This window comes from Pneumocystis jirovecii (assembly GCF_001477535.1).
Source record: "Pneumocystis jirovecii RU7 chromosome Unknown supercont1.20, whole genome shotgun sequence".
Taxonomy (NCBI): Eukaryota; Fungi; Ascomycota; class Pneumocystomycetes; order Pneumocystales; family Pneumocystaceae; genus Pneumocystis; species Pneumocystis jirovecii.
The window spans coordinates 28,612-45,848 of NW_017264794.1; the positions used below are offsets into that span (position 1 = coordinate 28,612).

At 23.6% G+C, this 17,237-nt stretch overlaps 8 protein-coding genes and 1 non-coding gene across 9 annotated transcripts; 4 read left to right on the top strand and 5 right to left on the bottom strand.

Annotated features, from left to right (window-relative positions):
- Positions 1 to 45: 45 nt before the first annotated feature.
- On the top strand, positions 46 to 2,851 carry T551_03656 (translation elongation factor G; the record flags this gene model as incomplete). Its single annotated transcript, XM_018375919.1, has 12 exons — positions 46 to 229; positions 273 to 418; positions 515 to 629; positions 670 to 758; positions 801 to 869; positions 917 to 1,080; positions 1,121 to 1,637; positions 1,682 to 1,780; positions 1,822 to 2,105; positions 2,149 to 2,308; positions 2,350 to 2,677; positions 2,724 to 2,851. The coding sequence occupies 12 exons, from the start codon at positions 46 to 48 to the stop codon at positions 2,849 to 2,851; spliced, it is 2,283 nt and encodes a 760-aa protein (XP_018227867.1).
- Positions 2,852 to 3,384: 533 nt separating this feature from the next.
- On the bottom strand, positions 3,385 to 4,635 carry T551_03657 (uncharacterized protein; the record flags this gene model as incomplete). Its single annotated transcript, XM_018375920.1, has 5 exons — positions 3,385 to 3,897; positions 3,944 to 4,189; positions 4,233 to 4,272; positions 4,314 to 4,443; positions 4,485 to 4,635. 5 exons carry the CDS (start codon positions 4,633 to 4,635, stop codon positions 3,385 to 3,387), a joined length of 1,080 nt encoding a protein of 359 aa, XP_018227868.1.
- Positions 4,636 to 4,871: 236 nt separating this feature from the next.
- T551_05050 lies at positions 4,872 to 4,951 on the bottom strand. Its single transcript has one exon. It is a non-coding gene; the product is annotated as a tRNA-Gln (tRNA).
- A 55-nt stretch (positions 4,952 to 5,006) lies between these two features.
- T551_03658 (uncharacterized protein) lies at positions 5,007 to 5,780 on the top strand (the record flags this gene model as incomplete). The annotated part of the gene is made up of 5 exons (XM_018375921.1): positions 5,007 to 5,152; positions 5,195 to 5,293; positions 5,340 to 5,501; positions 5,546 to 5,685; positions 5,734 to 5,780. 5 exons carry the CDS (start codon positions 5,007 to 5,009, stop codon positions 5,778 to 5,780), a joined length of 594 nt encoding a protein of 197 aa, XP_018227869.1.
- Positions 5,781 to 5,841: 61 nt separating this feature from the next.
- On the bottom strand, positions 5,842 to 7,442 carry T551_03659 (GPI-anchor transamidase subunit GAB1; the record flags this gene model as incomplete). The annotated part of the gene is made up of 9 exons (XM_018375922.1): positions 5,842 to 6,086; positions 6,130 to 6,254; positions 6,298 to 6,441; positions 6,486 to 6,595; positions 6,638 to 6,759; positions 6,802 to 6,902; positions 6,945 to 7,126; positions 7,171 to 7,235; positions 7,280 to 7,442. 9 exons carry the CDS (start codon positions 7,440 to 7,442, stop codon positions 5,842 to 5,844), a joined length of 1,257 nt encoding a protein of 418 aa, XP_018227870.1.
- Positions 7,443 to 8,452: 1,010 nt separating this feature from the next.
- On the top strand, positions 8,453 to 9,535 carry T551_03660 (uncharacterized protein; the record flags this gene model as incomplete). Its single annotated transcript, XM_018375923.1, has 3 exons — positions 8,453 to 8,598; positions 8,644 to 8,858; positions 8,931 to 9,535. 3 exons carry the CDS (start codon positions 8,453 to 8,455, stop codon positions 9,533 to 9,535), a joined length of 966 nt encoding a protein of 321 aa, XP_018227871.1.
- Positions 9,536 to 9,852: 317 nt separating this feature from the next.
- On the bottom strand, positions 9,853 to 10,253 carry T551_03661 (uncharacterized protein; the record flags this gene model as incomplete). The annotated part of the gene is made up of 3 exons (XM_018375924.1): positions 9,853 to 10,009; positions 10,053 to 10,159; positions 10,206 to 10,253. The coding sequence occupies 3 exons, from the start codon at positions 10,251 to 10,253 to the stop codon at positions 9,853 to 9,855; spliced, it is 312 nt and encodes a 103-aa protein (XP_018227872.1).
- Positions 10,254 to 10,363: 110 nt separating this feature from the next.
- T551_03662 (cleavage polyadenylation factor subunit CFT2) lies at positions 10,364 to 12,939 on the top strand (the record flags this gene model as incomplete). Its single annotated transcript, XM_018375925.1, has 7 exons — positions 10,364 to 10,739; positions 10,784 to 11,047; positions 11,087 to 11,330; positions 11,375 to 11,657; positions 11,700 to 12,320; positions 12,366 to 12,548; positions 12,592 to 12,939. The coding sequence occupies 7 exons, from the start codon at positions 10,364 to 10,366 to the stop codon at positions 12,937 to 12,939; spliced, it is 2,319 nt and encodes a 772-aa protein (XP_018227873.1).
- A 334-nt stretch (positions 12,940 to 13,273) lies between these two features.
- T551_03663 (uncharacterized protein) lies at positions 13,274 to 15,608 on the bottom strand (the record flags this gene model as incomplete). The annotated part of the gene is made up of 4 exons (XM_018375926.1): positions 13,274 to 14,311; positions 14,351 to 14,592; positions 14,634 to 14,805; positions 14,847 to 15,608. The coding sequence occupies 4 exons, from the start codon at positions 15,606 to 15,608 to the stop codon at positions 13,274 to 13,276; spliced, it is 2,214 nt and encodes a 737-aa protein (XP_018227874.1).
- Between the last annotated feature and the right edge of the window lie 1,629 nt (positions 15,609 to 17,237).

Genomic DNA, 17,237 nt, shown 5'->3' on the forward strand with positions numbered 1-17,237 from the left:
AATATCGATTTATAAATGTTAATAAAAATTATATAAATTTATAGAATGAAAACTCAATGTTTCAAAATCCATTATCGATTTTATAAATTCTTTTTTTTTCCAATATTTGGTATATCAAATAATCAAATTCCCTATATATTTCAATTAAAACATTTATCTACAAAAAATACTTGTCTAAATTTTATTAAAAATTCATTAAATCAAAAAAACAAAGACTTTACAGAAAATAGTATAGGTAACTTTCTTTTTTGTTTTTTTAACTAAATTTGTAGAACGCTTAAAATGGCAAAGAAATGTAGGAATTAGTGCCCATATTGATTCAGGGAAAACAACATTTACAGAACGTATACTTTATTATACAGGAAAAATTAAAAATATTCATGAAGTTAAAGGAAAAGATAATATTGGTGCAAAAATGGTAAATATATCTATTTTTATTTATATATTCTAATTGAATTTAGGATTTTATGGTAATAAAAAATCTTTTTTATAAACTAGAATTTTCATAGTAAAGGATTTGGAAAGAGAAAAAGGCATAACTATTCAGTCAGCAGTAACATTTTGTGATTGGATAAAACAAAAAGATGGTAAAAAACAAAAATATTATATTAACATTATTGATACACCTGGTAAAAACTTTGTTTATTATAAAATGTTCTATAAATCTAGGTCATATTGACTTTACTATTGAAGTTGAAAGAGCTTTACGAGTACTAGATGGCGCAGTGCTTGTATTATGTGCCGTATCAGGTGTACAGGTAGCTTTATAAAATATTTAATTAATATAATTAAAAAATAAGAGTCAAACTATTACTGTTGATAAACAAATGAAAAGATATGGCATTCCTCGTATTTCATTTATTAATAAAGTTATATAAACTATCTCTCCTGTTATCTTATAGTAATATACTCTTAGATGGATCGCATTGGTTCAAATCCATGGAGAGTAATTGATCAAATAAAAGATAAATTGAAAATTGAAGCAGCTTCTATACATGTGCCTATTTTCAATGATATTGGGTTTATAGGAGTTTTCGATATTATAAAAATGAAAGCAATATATAATGAAGGACATAGAGGGTATAGTTTGTTATAACTTATAGATCATTGACTTTTTTAGAACTAAAATAGTCGAAAAGGATGAAATACCCAATGACATAATAAATTTGGTTGAAGAAAAGAGGGCAGAATTGATTGAAACTTTAGCAAATATAGATGATGAAATTGCTGAATTATTTCTTGAAGAGAAAATGCCTACTGAAGAACAAATATATAATGCAATACGTAAAACAACTTTAAATAATAAGTTTACACCAGTTCTCATGGGCTCTGCTCTTAATGATATAGCTATTCAACCTGCTTTGGATGCTATTTGTGATTTTTTACCTTCACCTATTGAAGTCGAAAATATTGCATTAGATGTTTCAGATAATGAAAAACCTGTTAAATTAATTCCATATGATACAGAAAAGTTTGTTGGATTAGCTTTTAAACTTGAAGAAAGTAAGTATGGGCAACTTACATATCTTAGAGTATACCAAGGAACTTTAAAAAGAGGGGATTATATTATTAATGTAAAAACAAGAAAGAAAATTAAAGTTCCTCGTCTTGTTAAAATGCATTCAAATGAAATGGAGGTTAGTAGTTGTTTTTAGCAATGAAATTTATTTAATTTGAAAAGGATGTTGAAAAAGTAGGATCAGGTGAAATTTGCGCTATTTTTGGTATTGATTGTGCTTCTGGTGATACTTTTGCTAATGAATCTTTAACATATTCAATGGTAGTTATTTTCTATTTCTTATTTCTTGTAATATTAATTAGACATCAATGTTTGTTCCCGAACCTGTTATTTCATTATCTTTAAAACAAAAAGGAAAAGAATCTTCAAATTTTTCAAAAGCTCTTAGCAAATTTCAAAAAGAAGATCCAACATTCAAAGTTAGATTCGATCATGAAAGCAAAGAAACTATTATTTCAGGAATGGGAGAACTTCATTTAGATATTTATGTTGAAAGAATGAAACGAGAGTACAATGTTGAATGCATTTTAGGAAAACCTCAAGTTGCATACAGAGAAACTATTACAACTAGATCTACTTTTAACTAGTATGATTTTCTGTATTTGTGGTTATTTTTTAATTAATATTAGTACTTATAAAAAACAAACAGGAGGTGCAGGTCAGTTTGGTAAAGTAGAGGGATATATAGAGCCTATAATCGAGGGTGATCCTTCAAATTTAAATATAGAGTTTTTGAGTACCGTTACAGGTGGAAATATTCCAACGAATTTTATACCTGCATGTGAAAAAGTTGCTTTAAAATTTTATATGTTTTTAATTAATTTTTAAAGGGGTTTAAAGATGCTTTAAAAAGTGGACTTTTAATAGGGTCTCCAGTTAAAGGGTGTCGTATGGTACTTGAGGATGGTGCTGCACATTCTGTTGATTCATCAGAATTAGCTTTTCATATTGCAACTCTTAATGCTTTTAAAGAAGCATATAATAAAGCAAATCCTATTATTCTTGAGCCTATTATGAAATTAAGTGTTACAGCTGATAATGAGTTTTCAAGTGCAATTATTAATGGACTTAATAAAAAAAAAGCTGTTATATTAAATACAGACATTAGATCTGACGATTTTACAGTTGATGTAGAAATTCCACTAAATAATATGTTTGGTAATTTAATTAGTTTATAATTTAATTTTATATTTATATGTAAAAGGTTATAGTACAGATTTACGAGCAAGTACTCAAGGTAAAGGTGAATTTACTGCTGAGTACATAAAACATTCTAAAGTTCCTGATCATTTTCAAGAAGCAAGTATTATAAGTTTATATTTATTGTGTTAATACTGTATAGGAATTAATTATAGAATATCAGAAACAGCAAAACCGACATGTTTAAATTTTAGAATATTTTTGGTGTATATTTTAAACTCCAAAATAATATATATAAGATTTATTCTAATTATTTAATTTATTAATCTTGTAAATATTATAAATATACATATATAGATATACCTTTATATAAATTTTTAAAAGTTTAAATATTTATTATACAATTTTTCAATTTAAATTAATTTCATTATTATTTGAATATATAGTATATAATAGTTTTTTGTAATTATTATGCCATTAAGATGTAATTTTTTAAGATCTTTTATTCAAAAATATAAAAATTACAATATATAAAATTATTGGTTATACGTATTATATAAATTTTACATTTTTAAATAAATATATGTTAATTTATTTATAAAATTAATCAACTATTTATAAAAAAAATGATTGAAATATTTTTTAATATTTAAAAAAAATAAAATTAATTTGTTAAAAATTTTTGTATAACATTTTAATCTAAAATAATATATTATAATAATATGTTATAGAACTACATCATTATTTAAAGTTTCATCAACTTTTTCTGAATTATTTTCATTTTGATTTTTAATTTCTATTTTTACTATGCCAGTAATATAAATATATGATATAAAACACAAAATACTAATAGAAATAGTAAGAAATTTTTTCCGGTTTTCTGTATTATTAACACCTATAAGTTCCTTTAATCGAATAACTGGGCTAAGTATAGTAATATTATTCCATAAGATATTTGCCATATTTGAAAAATATTTTAATTCTGTGTTTTTGATATTCAAAGGTTTGTTTTCTTGAAAATATATAGAAAAAGAACGATGTAAATAAGATACGAGCAATGGTTCTGTAGACTTTAAGTGTTCAGATAATATAGAATTAGGAAAATTTGGAAAAAACTGCAATGCAAGATGACCAAATATCAAACAGTCAAGAGAAGTAGGACGATCACCGAATATAAATGGTTGAGATGAAAGCTTAGAAGCTAATAATCTATAAAAATTAGATGATAATACTTTTAACTAAATTTATTAATGTTATTAAATAAATTATATGAAATTGATTTACTTTTTGATTTTTAGCCTCTTTCTTAAAATCATAAGATGTGTTTTTTAAATGATATTGAAAAATTGAATGACTTTTTATTTCTTTAGGAACTGTTTGCTTTATTTTAAAATATTCTGTTCTTTTTTTTGCAAAATTTCTAGTATACATAAGAGTTAAATAAGAAGTTGAAAAAGGAAAATATTTTTCATAATAAAGTGGTCTAGTAACATTTGAATAATTTTCATCATCGACATAAATGTTGAATAGCTTTTAATGTTTAAAACAAAATACTTTAATAATATTATTTTACCGTAAGATCAAATCCAAATCCATGAATAAGTGATTCATACCTTTTAAAGTTAGTTTTTAACTTTAGGAAATATATTCGAACGCAATAATATCAGCTTTTTGAATATCTGTTAAAAAATCATCTGCATCAAACCCTTTTTGCTTTAAATAATTTATAATATTATTCCAAGATCCAATCCATGTCCCTGAATCCCTAAGAGCAGGCAATTTTCCTATTTTTAAATTATTTTATTATTTCATTGGAAAATTATACCTGTTGGTGATAAAGTATCATTATTAGAATAAATTAGACTATATAAACCAGGAGTCGTTATTTGTAAATAACAAATTACACTTAAACAATAAGGATCAATAGATGGTAAGTCAAATCCAGGAAGATGAACATGAAGTTCTAAGTCTGTCATACTGTATGTATAATATTTTGAATCGAAAACGTTAAATAAAAATTAACTATTTAAAAAATTATTAATATATTATTAAAATTTATGAAATGAAAAATAAATTATGTTTTAATAGTATCTTTGAAAACTGCATAACATTAAAAACTCCTAACTATTTCTTATTAACTTTTAAAACAAAACAGCTAATTTAGTAATGACATTAAAGATTTTAATCAAACATGAAATATTCCCGAATTTAAAGGCCTCACCGAGGATCGAACTCGGGTTATGGGAATATTATACATCAAAATCCCATGTGCTGCCACTACACCATGAAGCCTTATACTTACCACGGCCTTAAAAAATTATATATAATTTTTTAGTTTTTAAAAAATATGAAGGAAATAAATTTAGTAAAAAGTAAAAACAATAATAAAGAAAAGCAAGTTCAAAAAAACAATATTGTTGAAATAGCAAATAATGTTTGCTTAAATACTCTTAGGAATCTTATACCTTATAATAAAATTTATAATTTCAAGAAGTAAATATAAGTATACTTTAAATTTAAAAATAATAAAATTAGTAATGATGTATATGATATTCAATTATTTGATATAAAAAACATTAAAAAAGATGATATATATACTTGCTTTCGGCTTGTAAAAAATAATTTGGAAGAAATGTAAATTTTTGTTTTTATTGTATAATTTTTATTAATATACTGAAAGGTATAAAAAATCATCTATGGGATGGTCATCTAGACGAAAAATTAAAGAAATGAGAGAGGAATATATTAAATATATAATTGTTCGAAAAGATGGTCAACATGATATTGTTGGGTTTTTAAGTTATCAAATAGTAATTGAAGGGGACGAGTGTGTTATTTACTGGTATATAGTTTAAAAGAATTATTTTTTTAAGTTACATATTTTAGTTATGAAGTACAAGTTATGCAGAAATATCATCGATCTGGTATAGGATATCATCTTATGAATATTATGGAAAGTTTGGGTTTAAAATTGGGGCTTCAAAAAGCTATGTTAACTGTATTTAATTCTAATGAACGTGCATTATGTTTTTATAAAAAATTAGGGTTATTTTAAATATTTATTATTTTAAAAGTTAATATATCATTAGATACCTTGAAGATGAAATTTCACCATCTTTAATCAAAAATTTCCAAGGAAAAATTGTGAAATCGGATTACAAAATCTTATCAAAGTATTTATGTTAATAATTTATTTGGATTACATCAACCCCTTTCATATCTGGTTTTTCTATTTCTAATTCCATTTTTAATATTGCAAAAACTATATCTGTTACAATAATGCTTAAATTGAAATTCCAAACAAGTGTAATGCTATAAAAAAAGTTGGCATTTCCTGAACCAGCATTTATCCAGAGATAGTAAAAAATAGGGCCTAGAAAACTACAATAAAAAAAACACAACGTAGTTGCAAATTTATAACGCATATCTACAACAGATATTAGTATTATTTTGAAAAGCTATTATAATACATGAATGAATTGGATGAAGAAGTGGAAATAGTGACATAAATAATACAGCGTCTGCAATTGATGGATATGGTTTTAAAATAGACATTATTCCACATAATATAATAATTATAAAAAAAGGGTATTTTCTTAAAATATTAAAAAAGTAGTTATAAATTATTAGAAATGTACCTTAATCGTATACATAATGGTGCCAAATAGATAAATAAATGCAATTGAAAAATAGAAGTAAAAAATAATCTAAATGAATCGAATATTTCAGTAAAAAAATACCACCAAAGCCCAACATTAGGTGTAAGGTCAGGCGCAAGTAGTCTATAGTTATTACTAGGAAATAAATATAAATATGATAATATTACATAAATCCATATGTTGCAGATAAGAAATCCCAAGAACCTGTTGTAATGAAACTTAATAATAATAATAATAATAATGCAGCAAAAAATAAAATAATGCTTTTAGTAGTAGACTAATTACGTATTATTAAACTTCAACTAATTTAGAGGAATACTATATTCGTTTTTCTGGTATTGTTTTTGTGTAGTATAAGTATTAATGGTGGAAGTAAAAGAATAGGGTAAAAACTTAAATAAGTAGCTATAGCTAAAAAAAAGATAGATTGTAAAGATTTTCCTAAAATATTAGAATAAGTATAATTATATAGTTGAAATTTACTGCATTGCAAATAAGAAAGACTAGCAAATATAGAACAATTAGTGAAAATAGCAGTTGACATTCCTACACAAGAAACAATAGAATAAGGATTAAGAAGAAATCTATAAATAGTAAAAAACAACAGAAAGAAAATGAAATATTACGAAAAGATTGTAAAATATTTCATCCAAGGATTTATAGAATGATCTTTTAAAATTGTAGAATTTGTTAAATCCAAAAGAAACCATGCAGAAAACAAGTCTATAATTGTATAAAGCAATGAAACAAGAAATTGTGAATTAGAAATGAGCCTGATTACTGAAAATAGCGCAAGTAATAAGGGTGTCTAAAATTATAAATAAAAAATATGATATATTAAAAAAATAAAACATGATGAAATGAGTTATCATTGTATGGAGAAATTCCATGTTCATAAAGAAAAAGACCTTCTTTGACTAAAATAATTATAAAAAAATAAAAAAATTCAAAAATTTTATACGTCTTTTATAACTTGTAACCGTTGTAGCTATCTCAACCCGATTGCTTAATAAAGATATAATGTTTTTATTTCTAAATAAAATAATTCGCACAAGAAAACCTAAACTGAATATTGATAAAATAGTAATATTATTTAGATTTACTGCAGGTTTTTTTAAAGACATTGTGTATTTTAATTTCTATAATTTTTTTATAGTATTTCTATTTAAAGCCTGTCGAGATTTTAAAAATTAAAGCAATCCATATAATTTAAATGAAGAATAAATTCAGAAATTATCAAGTTTCATCTCTATTTTTTAAAAATAGACAAATAGTATTTACTAAGATTCATAATAAATATTTTTCTAGAATTGAAATTTTAAATATTTTCATTTATAAAATTATATAAATATTCATATTAATTACAGAATAAAATGATTAAAATTATTTTTTTATATCAAAATCTATTGAAAAAAAAATTGATTTTAATATATTATTATAATTAATTTTTAATATGTTAAAGATTTTTAATAATATAGATGTAATTATTTTAGAAAAATAATTTATCTATAAAAATAGGAATTTGCAAAATTTTGATTATATATATTTTAAATGAATATATAAAATAATAATTTTGATTTTATCTTTATTTTTATGTTTTTAATAAAATTTATATCATTTTCTTTTTTATTATATTTAAGATTATTTGCATATATTTTGCAGGTCTTTTTTAATAATTAAATTATTAAAAATTAATTTATAAATTATATTATATAATTAATTTAATATATCTTTATATCTTAATACCTTTTAACAAAATTAATAATAAAATTTTTTAGAATACAATATAATCATATACATATATATATATATATTAATATAGAAAATTTATTTATTTGATTTATTCATAGAAAAAATAACAATTTTACATATTTTTTATGATTCGTAATTGCTTATATATAATATTAATTATTTATGTAAAAGATTCGACGCTAATTTACTTATCGTTTGATTTAATAAAAGGTTAATAAACTATTACATTTATCTCTTTTCTAATTTATTTTATGAAAAAGGTCCAATAAACTTAATTTTATAATTAAAAATATTCAAAACAATAATCTTGTGATATAAAAATTTTTTCTTATTTTTTTAAAAACAGCACTTATTAATATATATAATTAATACAAATTCAAAAATGCATAGGACATATTCAGTGAGAAGCACACGTACATCAGGTACTTCCCAGGCAAATACAATACCTGTGCCTGTATCATCAACAAAAAGTAATCGATTTTTTGGATTAAGATCTATTGGACATTCATTTAGAAAATCATCAGCAGCGTATCTATTTTTTAAATAATCTTTTTAAAAAACTAATAAAACCAGAATATTTGCACCTGAACTTGCTAAACGTCTTGCAGTTCTTATTAAAATGGAAAAAAATGTTATGCGTTCTTATGAACTTGTTGGTCGTGAGCGCAAAGAAGTTGCTAAACAGTTATCTTTATGGGGAGAAGATTGTGATGATGACATTTCTGATATTACTGATAAACTTGGTGTTCTTATTTATGAAATTGGTGAACTAGAAGATAGTTTTATTGGTATGTATGCGTATTTGCTTGCAAATTTTGATTGATATACGTATTTGAAATCAAATATCTAATTTTTAACAGATCGTTATGATCAATATAGAATGACAATGAAATCAATTCGTAATATAGAAGCATCTGTACAGCCTTCTCGTGATAAAAGACAAAAATTAATTGATCAAATATATATGTTAAAACACAAAGAACCAGATTCTCAAAAACTTTTAGTTTTGGAACAAGAACTTATTCGCATTGAAGCCTCTTGTCTTGTTGCTGAGGCACAATTGAATAATACTACAAGAGAGAAGCTAAAGACAGCCTTTACATATCAATTTGATGCAATAAAGGAACACTCAGAAAAATTAGCGTTAATAGCAGGATATGGAAAATATTTGCTTGAGCTTTTAGATGATACTCCTATAACTCCAGGAGAAAGCCGTGCAACATATGATGGCTATGAACAATCCAAACAAATAATTATTGAATGTGAAAATGCACTTTCTCAATGGACTTTTGAAACATCAACTATAAAACCCACTTTATCACTTCATCACAAAGCGGATGATGCTAATGATAATCTTTCAAATCAAAATAAAAACCTTCAACATGATTCCTTCTGGACTAACAATGAAGAACATGAACAAACCCGGGAATTGGAAGAGTCAAATAAAATTATTCTTGCTGCATAATTTACATACTTATATTCTATACAAATCTTAAAAGTACAGGTAATATAAACTACCTTTATTATAATATCATTACACATTTTCCTGCAATTATGTTTTTAATTTCACTAATTTATTAATACGTATCTTTTAATACTTTAATAAACATTTACTTATTTTTTATTTTGCTTGAATTATAATTCTTTTTGCATGATTTTCCTTTTTCATTTAAATATACATAAATATTGTAAAATCTAATATAAATTTTATGATAAATTAATGATTAAATGTTTTATATAATCTCGATTATTATAGCTTATTTTAAATTATATATTTTTTAGCTAAACATCTTCTTTTAATAATTCCTCCTGAGTTTTTGTATTTAATTGTAAAGAATGCACACCATTTGCTAGTTCTTCTTTTAATAAATTATAAACTATTTTATGACGAGAAACAAGTCCATGTCCTTTAAAACCATCAGATACTATTTTAATTCTACTATTAGTTTACATAAAGAGATATTTTTTATTCAAATTTTTACCTAAAATGGGTTTCAGGATTTGTATTATTCTTCATCTCTGCATGATGCTTATGTAAATGTGAATCATTATAAATTTCTAAAATCAAAGGTGATAATTCTTCTGTTAGCTAAAACAAAGAATTAATAACCTTAGTCTCTATAAAATGAAAATACTTTCTGACGTATTATAGATTCTGTAGAACGTAAAAAATTTGAAGACATTTAGAAAAATTGTAATTTTTAAAATCGAACGTAACTAAGCTTTTAAAGAAAATAAATAGGGATTTATTAAACATTAAATAATAATATATAATATATTAAATGGTACTACTATGCTTTGTTTCTGGCCTTTAAAAGATCCTGAGAGGAGTTCAGCATCAGTATTAAGTTTTGGAGAAATTAAAATTCTTTTGGATCCAGGAGCAAATGATCTTCTTTCAGAGTTTTTAGAACTTGATTTTATACCAGACCTTATTCTTTTCTCTCATTCAGATGTTTCGCATGTTGGATCTTTTGTTCATGGCTTCAAACATAGTGGGTGGCATGATGTGCCTATATATGCAACACTTCCAATTTTTAATATGGGTCGGGTAACAATGAGTGATTGTTATAAAAATATCATGGATAATACTATATCGACAAAGGACATAGATAATGCATTCGATTCTATAATTACATTGCGTTATTCTCAACCAATATCTCTCTCTGGTATGTTATATTTTATATAATAATTTTATTATAACTTTATTTAGGAAAGTTAAATGGTATTTCTATTACAGCGTATAATTCAGGGCATTCTCTTGGAGGAACTATTTGGAAGATCACAAAAGATTCTGAAAATATTGTGTACTGTGTTAATTGGAATCATTCAAAAGATAGTCATCTTAATGGAAGTATTCTTTATTCTAATGGGACTATATTAGATGCTTTAATCAGACCAACAATTCTTATAACTGATGCTATAAATTCTAATATTTCTATCCCATCACGTAAAAAAAGAACAGAAGCTTTTTTTGGTAAGAAAAATTTTATTTTTTATACAATTAATTTTTAAGATTCTATTAAAAACACGCTTGCGCAACAAGGAAACGTGTTGATTCCTACTGATGCAGCAACGCGTTCTCTTGAATTTTGCTGGATCTTAGATCGCTATTGGCAGCAACATAATCTTCAGTATCCTATTTATTTCCTTAGTCATACAGGAAATAAAGCAATATCATATGCTCAAAGCATGATAGAATGGATGAGTGACTCTATTATTAGTGAATATGGATCAAGTGGATCTGTTTTTGAGTTTACGTATGTAGTTTATTTGTTACTGTTAATACTTATAATAATTATAGATATGTTAAAGTTATTACCAATGAATTTCAATTTCTTAGTATGGTATCTGGTCCTAAAGTTATATTAGCAACAAGCTCTAATATGGATTGTGGATTTTCTCAAAAAATATTTCTTGATAGTATTGCAAAAGATTCCAAAAATTTAGTTATTCTTTCTCAAAAGTCTATTTATTATGAAAATTCTTTATCAAAAGATCTTTTAGATCATTGGAACTTGGCTATAAAACATAGTGATCAACTTATACCTCCAGCTGTGATCTTAAATTTTAATAAAACTGTTACTGTAATAATATTTTTTTTTATTTCATTACTTAATTTTACCCAGATTCGTACTTCAGTGCCATTGGTAGGTAGTGAATTGGAAAAATATCAAGAAAAAGAAAAACTTCGTCGAGAAAAAGATGCGGCTAAATTAATTATGGAGCTTCAAAATAGAGATCTTTTTGATAGTTCTGATTCGGATTTAAATGATGATAGTAATGATAGAAAGACTCATTTCAGAAATGATTCTATGATAGCAAAGGGCTCAGCATCATTATTAACTCCAGGCGTTCATGATTTGTATCTTCAAACTAATGAAATAAGAAAAATGTCTCCACGTTTTAAAATGTTTCCAACTCTCGAAAAAAGAAGAAGGTTTGATGATTTTGGTGAAATAATTATTCCAGAAAAATTTTTTCGTATAACAGAAGAAGACTTAGAATTTAATGTTAACAACGAATTAAATAAATCAATTAATACTATGACTAAAAAACGAAAATGGGCAGGAATCTCAAATAACATACAAAATGGAAATATTGATAAAGATATTAATGTTCCTAGTAAAACTATTATTACTGAGGAAAAAATATTAATAAAATGTTCTGTTAGATATATAGATATGGAAGGATTGCATGATGGAAAAAGCTTAAAAACTATAATTCCTATGGTTAACCCAAGGAAACTTGTAAATTTGTTTTAATTTATATTTATATTTTATTAATGATTGAAGGTTCTTATTAATTCTACTCAAGAAGCTAAAGATAATATGATGGCAACATGTAGATCCTTGATATCATTTACTAATGATATTTATTCACCATTACAAGGAGAAGTTTTAAAAATTGGTATAAAACTTAATTCTTATAACCTTAAACTTTCTGATAATATTATCAATACTTTAAGATGGAAAAAGGTGGATATATTAATAAAATATTAGCTTTAAACTAATAAAACAGCTTGGAGATTATAATGTCTCACATGTTATTGGAAAACTTAAACTTTCTGCTGATTTTACTGAAACAGATCTTCCTATTTTGGAAATTTTGTCTACACATTCAAATATAAGAAATATACCCCAATCACACCCATTATTTGTTGGTGATGTTAAACTTACTCAAGTTAAGCAACTTCTTCAAGACCAGGGACATGTAGCTGAACTTATTGGTGAAGGTGTACTTTTATGTGACGGTTTAGTGACTGTAAGAAAAATTGGTGGTGGAAAAGTTATTTTAGAAGGTGGAGTATCTCAAGAATTTTATGACGTAAGGAAAATAGTGTATGATAGTATTGTAGAATTCTTATAAAAAATACTGTTTTTTAAGTGGCATGTAAAAAAAATAAGCTTTCTATAACAAATTTCAATATTTAAATGTATTTATAATAATTATAATAATTATTAATAACTTTATAATTTTTTAAATATTATTTTATTTATATATTTGGAAAAATAGATATTTAGGAATTAAAATATTTTTTATTTTTAAAAATCAAAAAACCCATAATATTTTTTAAAATATCAAAATTTGATACTTAAATTTATTAGTTTTTCAATTATACATGTAAAACATCATATTATATTAATTATCAACTAATCTTAATAATTAAAAAATACAAACAAAAAGAGATACTATAATACCATTATGTCCCATACAAATGCTTATAATAAGGCGGAGGTATTCCTTTATCAATAAGCATATCAATAAGAGGTCTTTCTACAATTAATAATTCATTCTTATTTAAACAACCCACTAATAATAATGACCTATATCTATATGTAATCCAAAAATGCATTCTTTTTCCTTTATTTTCAACATCCATAGACTCTTCTATAGTTTTTAAAGTAATAATATCAGATGACTTTATATAACATTTTTTTTCATTCCAAAATGCTGGTTGTACTATAATACGTTCCTTACTTGATATCTGATGAATAGGTTGAAAAAGTTTATTTTCGTTTTCCAATTTGCGCTTATTTACTTTTTTTTTGAGCATTTCTACACTTAAATCAATAAATCCTATCCAACTTGATCCCCACAACCACATCCGAGACTCAATGCCACAGTCAAATGAAACTCCAATACAATTATCTTTTAATCTTAAAAGTTCAGTAGGTAAATCAGCGGAGTTTTTTTTTGACCAATCTCCCAATTTTCCTGTTTTAATATTGAAATCAAATATTAAATTATCAATTGTCACAACTATAAGAGACGAAATAAAAGAACAAAACGAAATGACAACAACTGATGATGAAAGTCGTGGAAGGTGCGAAGTCATAACGAAACTTTCAAGATCATATATATATATGTCATGTGAAAAACTGTATGTAGCAAAATATTTAGAATCTGTTGAAAGTGCTATAAGTTTAATAACATTTGAATATTCAATAATATCCATTTTTTCTTTTTCCGGTTTTGTAATAGTAGCTATACATTTTAATAATTGTAAATTTAAAAAATAAACTTTATCTAAATATGCAATAATGAGATTTGATCTTGCTTGATCGAATAATAAAACAGTTGCACCAATAGAATCTAGACCACGAATTTGAAGTTTTTTAACTTTTATACAAGAATTTGGATCATAATTTAATTTAAATAGCTTTACTGTACACAATGTCCCAACAGCGATATAATTTCCATCTTTAGATATAGTAGCAACATTAATATTTTCTTCTGTCTAATTATTATAAGTAAAAATTATAAAAAAAAATATTACATTTATTCTCATCTTAAGTAATAGATGTTTTTTTTTAATACTTTCAGAAAGAATAATATCATTATTTGAATTTAAATGTATTTCATTAATTCTCCATAATTTTACCTGATGATCACTCCAATTTATCATTATTCGAGAAGTGGAAAAACTCATAATTGGCTTCTGAGGAACAGGTTGGATAGTTCTATGAGCTTGAGTCATAAATTTTATAACTGGTATAATCGTTAATGCCATATCAACTCCTTATAATATTAGTATTAACTACTAAGTATAAATAAAATACCTCCTGTTACAAGAATATCAATATCTTTAGATTCATATAAAGCCATAGCACGAACATCATGCTTGTGAAATTTCCTACTAGCAAGATCTGCCCATTGCTGAGTTTCTTTATTTACAACACGATATAAAACTGTTTTACGATCCACTCCGGTAGAAAATAGAATATCTCCTGCCTTTAGAATAAACAAAACTACACAGTATAAAATATGAATACTTTATTAGAGGCTAAACACAAGATATCTGCTGTATGAGTTTTAAACGATTGAAGTAATGTATAGTACTTTTGATCCCAGAATTTAACAGATCCTGTAGAATCACCTGTTACAATAACTCCACTTTTTAAAACTTCTATTGTCCATACTAAAGTATCATCTTTTCCTATTTTATCAACACTCATTCGAGCAATAATACTGCCATGAGAACTACAAGAATCCCAAATTCGAATAGAACTATCAGAACAACCAGCTATAATATGAAATGTTTGGTCCCATGAAAGTGATAAAATTTTGGAATTTTGACAAGCTAAAATATATAAATGCTCCATAATTCCTTTTCCTCCAGATATATTAACGATTGCTACATTACCATTATCACAGCCTACTGCAAGCTTGTCTTTAGATGGAGATACAGATATACTCCATATGGCACCAGAATTCACATCCAAATGATTTAAAGGAATTAATTTTTCTAAATTCCATTCAGTAATAAAAGTAGAGTATCCAATAGTAAAAAGCCTTGAAGATTTTTGAGTAGTAACCCATGAAATTCCTTCAATGGATCTATTTATTCCACCACGAAATGTTATTTCATGAGTCCAATGTTCTTGAGGATTCCATATTTCAAGATCACCATTTGCACGTCCAACAGCACAACGAAGTGATTTAGGTGTTGTATTTAAAGATGAATCGTGAGAAAAACAAATAAATGTTATTGATGATGCATTGTAATCAACAAAACGACATCGATGAATATTCATTAAATAAATATTTTTATATTCGTAATTTTTTAATTAACTTTTAAAATTTTTTATCTAAATTGTCGATAGAAATCTTAAAAGATTCTAACCAAAAATTTTAAATTTTTATTCTAGTTGATAATATTATATCAAATTTATAATTCTAATTTTTGTTATATAATTAATATAATTATTTTTATATTATTTAGAATTTAATTTTTTTAATTCATATTTCAAAAATATGAAATTTTTCAGTTTTATAAATGAAATTAAATTTTCTTAAATATAAATATATAATTTTTTAAAATTGTATGATTTTAAAATATTTAAAAAATTTTTTAGAACTTAATTATTTTTTAAAAGCAATATTGTAGGTAATTATTATAATTTTAATAAGTTGAAAATAAACGTTGATATATTTTAATTTATAGTTTATATTTATCTTAGTTTTATAAAAAAAAAGCAAAACTATTTGTATTTTTTCATAAATACACTTATTATTGTATCTAAAATTAATATAATAACGAAAAAAGTCATTTTATATTTATAAAATAATATTTTTATTGACAATTATTAACAAAGAAATAGATATATAGATATAAAAAATATCAAAAAAGTTTACTACATAATTCTTTATCTAATAAATCAAATATTATATAAGAAAATATATTAAAAAAAACAATTAATTACCAAATCATAAAAGATTAAAAACAAAATTTAAAATTTATGAATATAAATATTTTACTAATTAAAGTACATTGATTATTAAAAATATATTAGAATTTATATTTTGATTAAATTATTATTAATTTTTGTAATGAAAAATTACATAAACTCTAAATTATAATAATTTTACTTAAAATATTGTTTAATTTTGAAAATTTTAAAAAATTGAGGCATTTTATAAGATTTTAGAATGTTGAATATTCAAGTTATATAAAAGATTAATATCTTAAGTAAAAAAATTTAAAAATAATGAAAAAAAATTGATAAAAAGTATGAAAAATTTTAAAATCTTACAAGTTGTTACATATATACAATTAAAAAAATATAAATATATAGGATTAATGTTTTTATGTGTCAAAAAAGTACTTGTCTATTTTAAGGTAAAAAAGAATTCTTTAAAAAAATAAAATTATATTATTTTAAAGATAGAATAAGATTATTTAGGATTTTTAGAGTCTAGTTTTTGTACTACATATTAAAAAAATAGAATGTTTATCAAAAAAATATAAAATAAGTTAAATAATTTTGTTAAAATATCTTGTTTTTTTGGATCTAAATAATTATAAAAAATTTAAAAGTAGTATAAACGATTGAAGAAAATTTAAAATTATTAAATAATTCAATCTGTAAAAAATTATTTTAAAAATTAATAAAATAAAAATATTTAAACCAATTATGAATTATTTAAAAACAATATAATTTCTTTTAAAAACACTAAACTAAAAAATTGTAAAATGTTTTTACTTTTTCAAAATTCTATTGCAACAAATTTATATTTAAGTGTTTTTACAAATTAGAAATAGTTATAATATGAAGTATATTCTTTTTAAATATTTTAAAAAAATTGTAAATTGTTTTGAAATTAGTAAAATCTAAAAAAGACACTGATCTATGAATAAAGAAGAAATTTATATTCTAAGAACA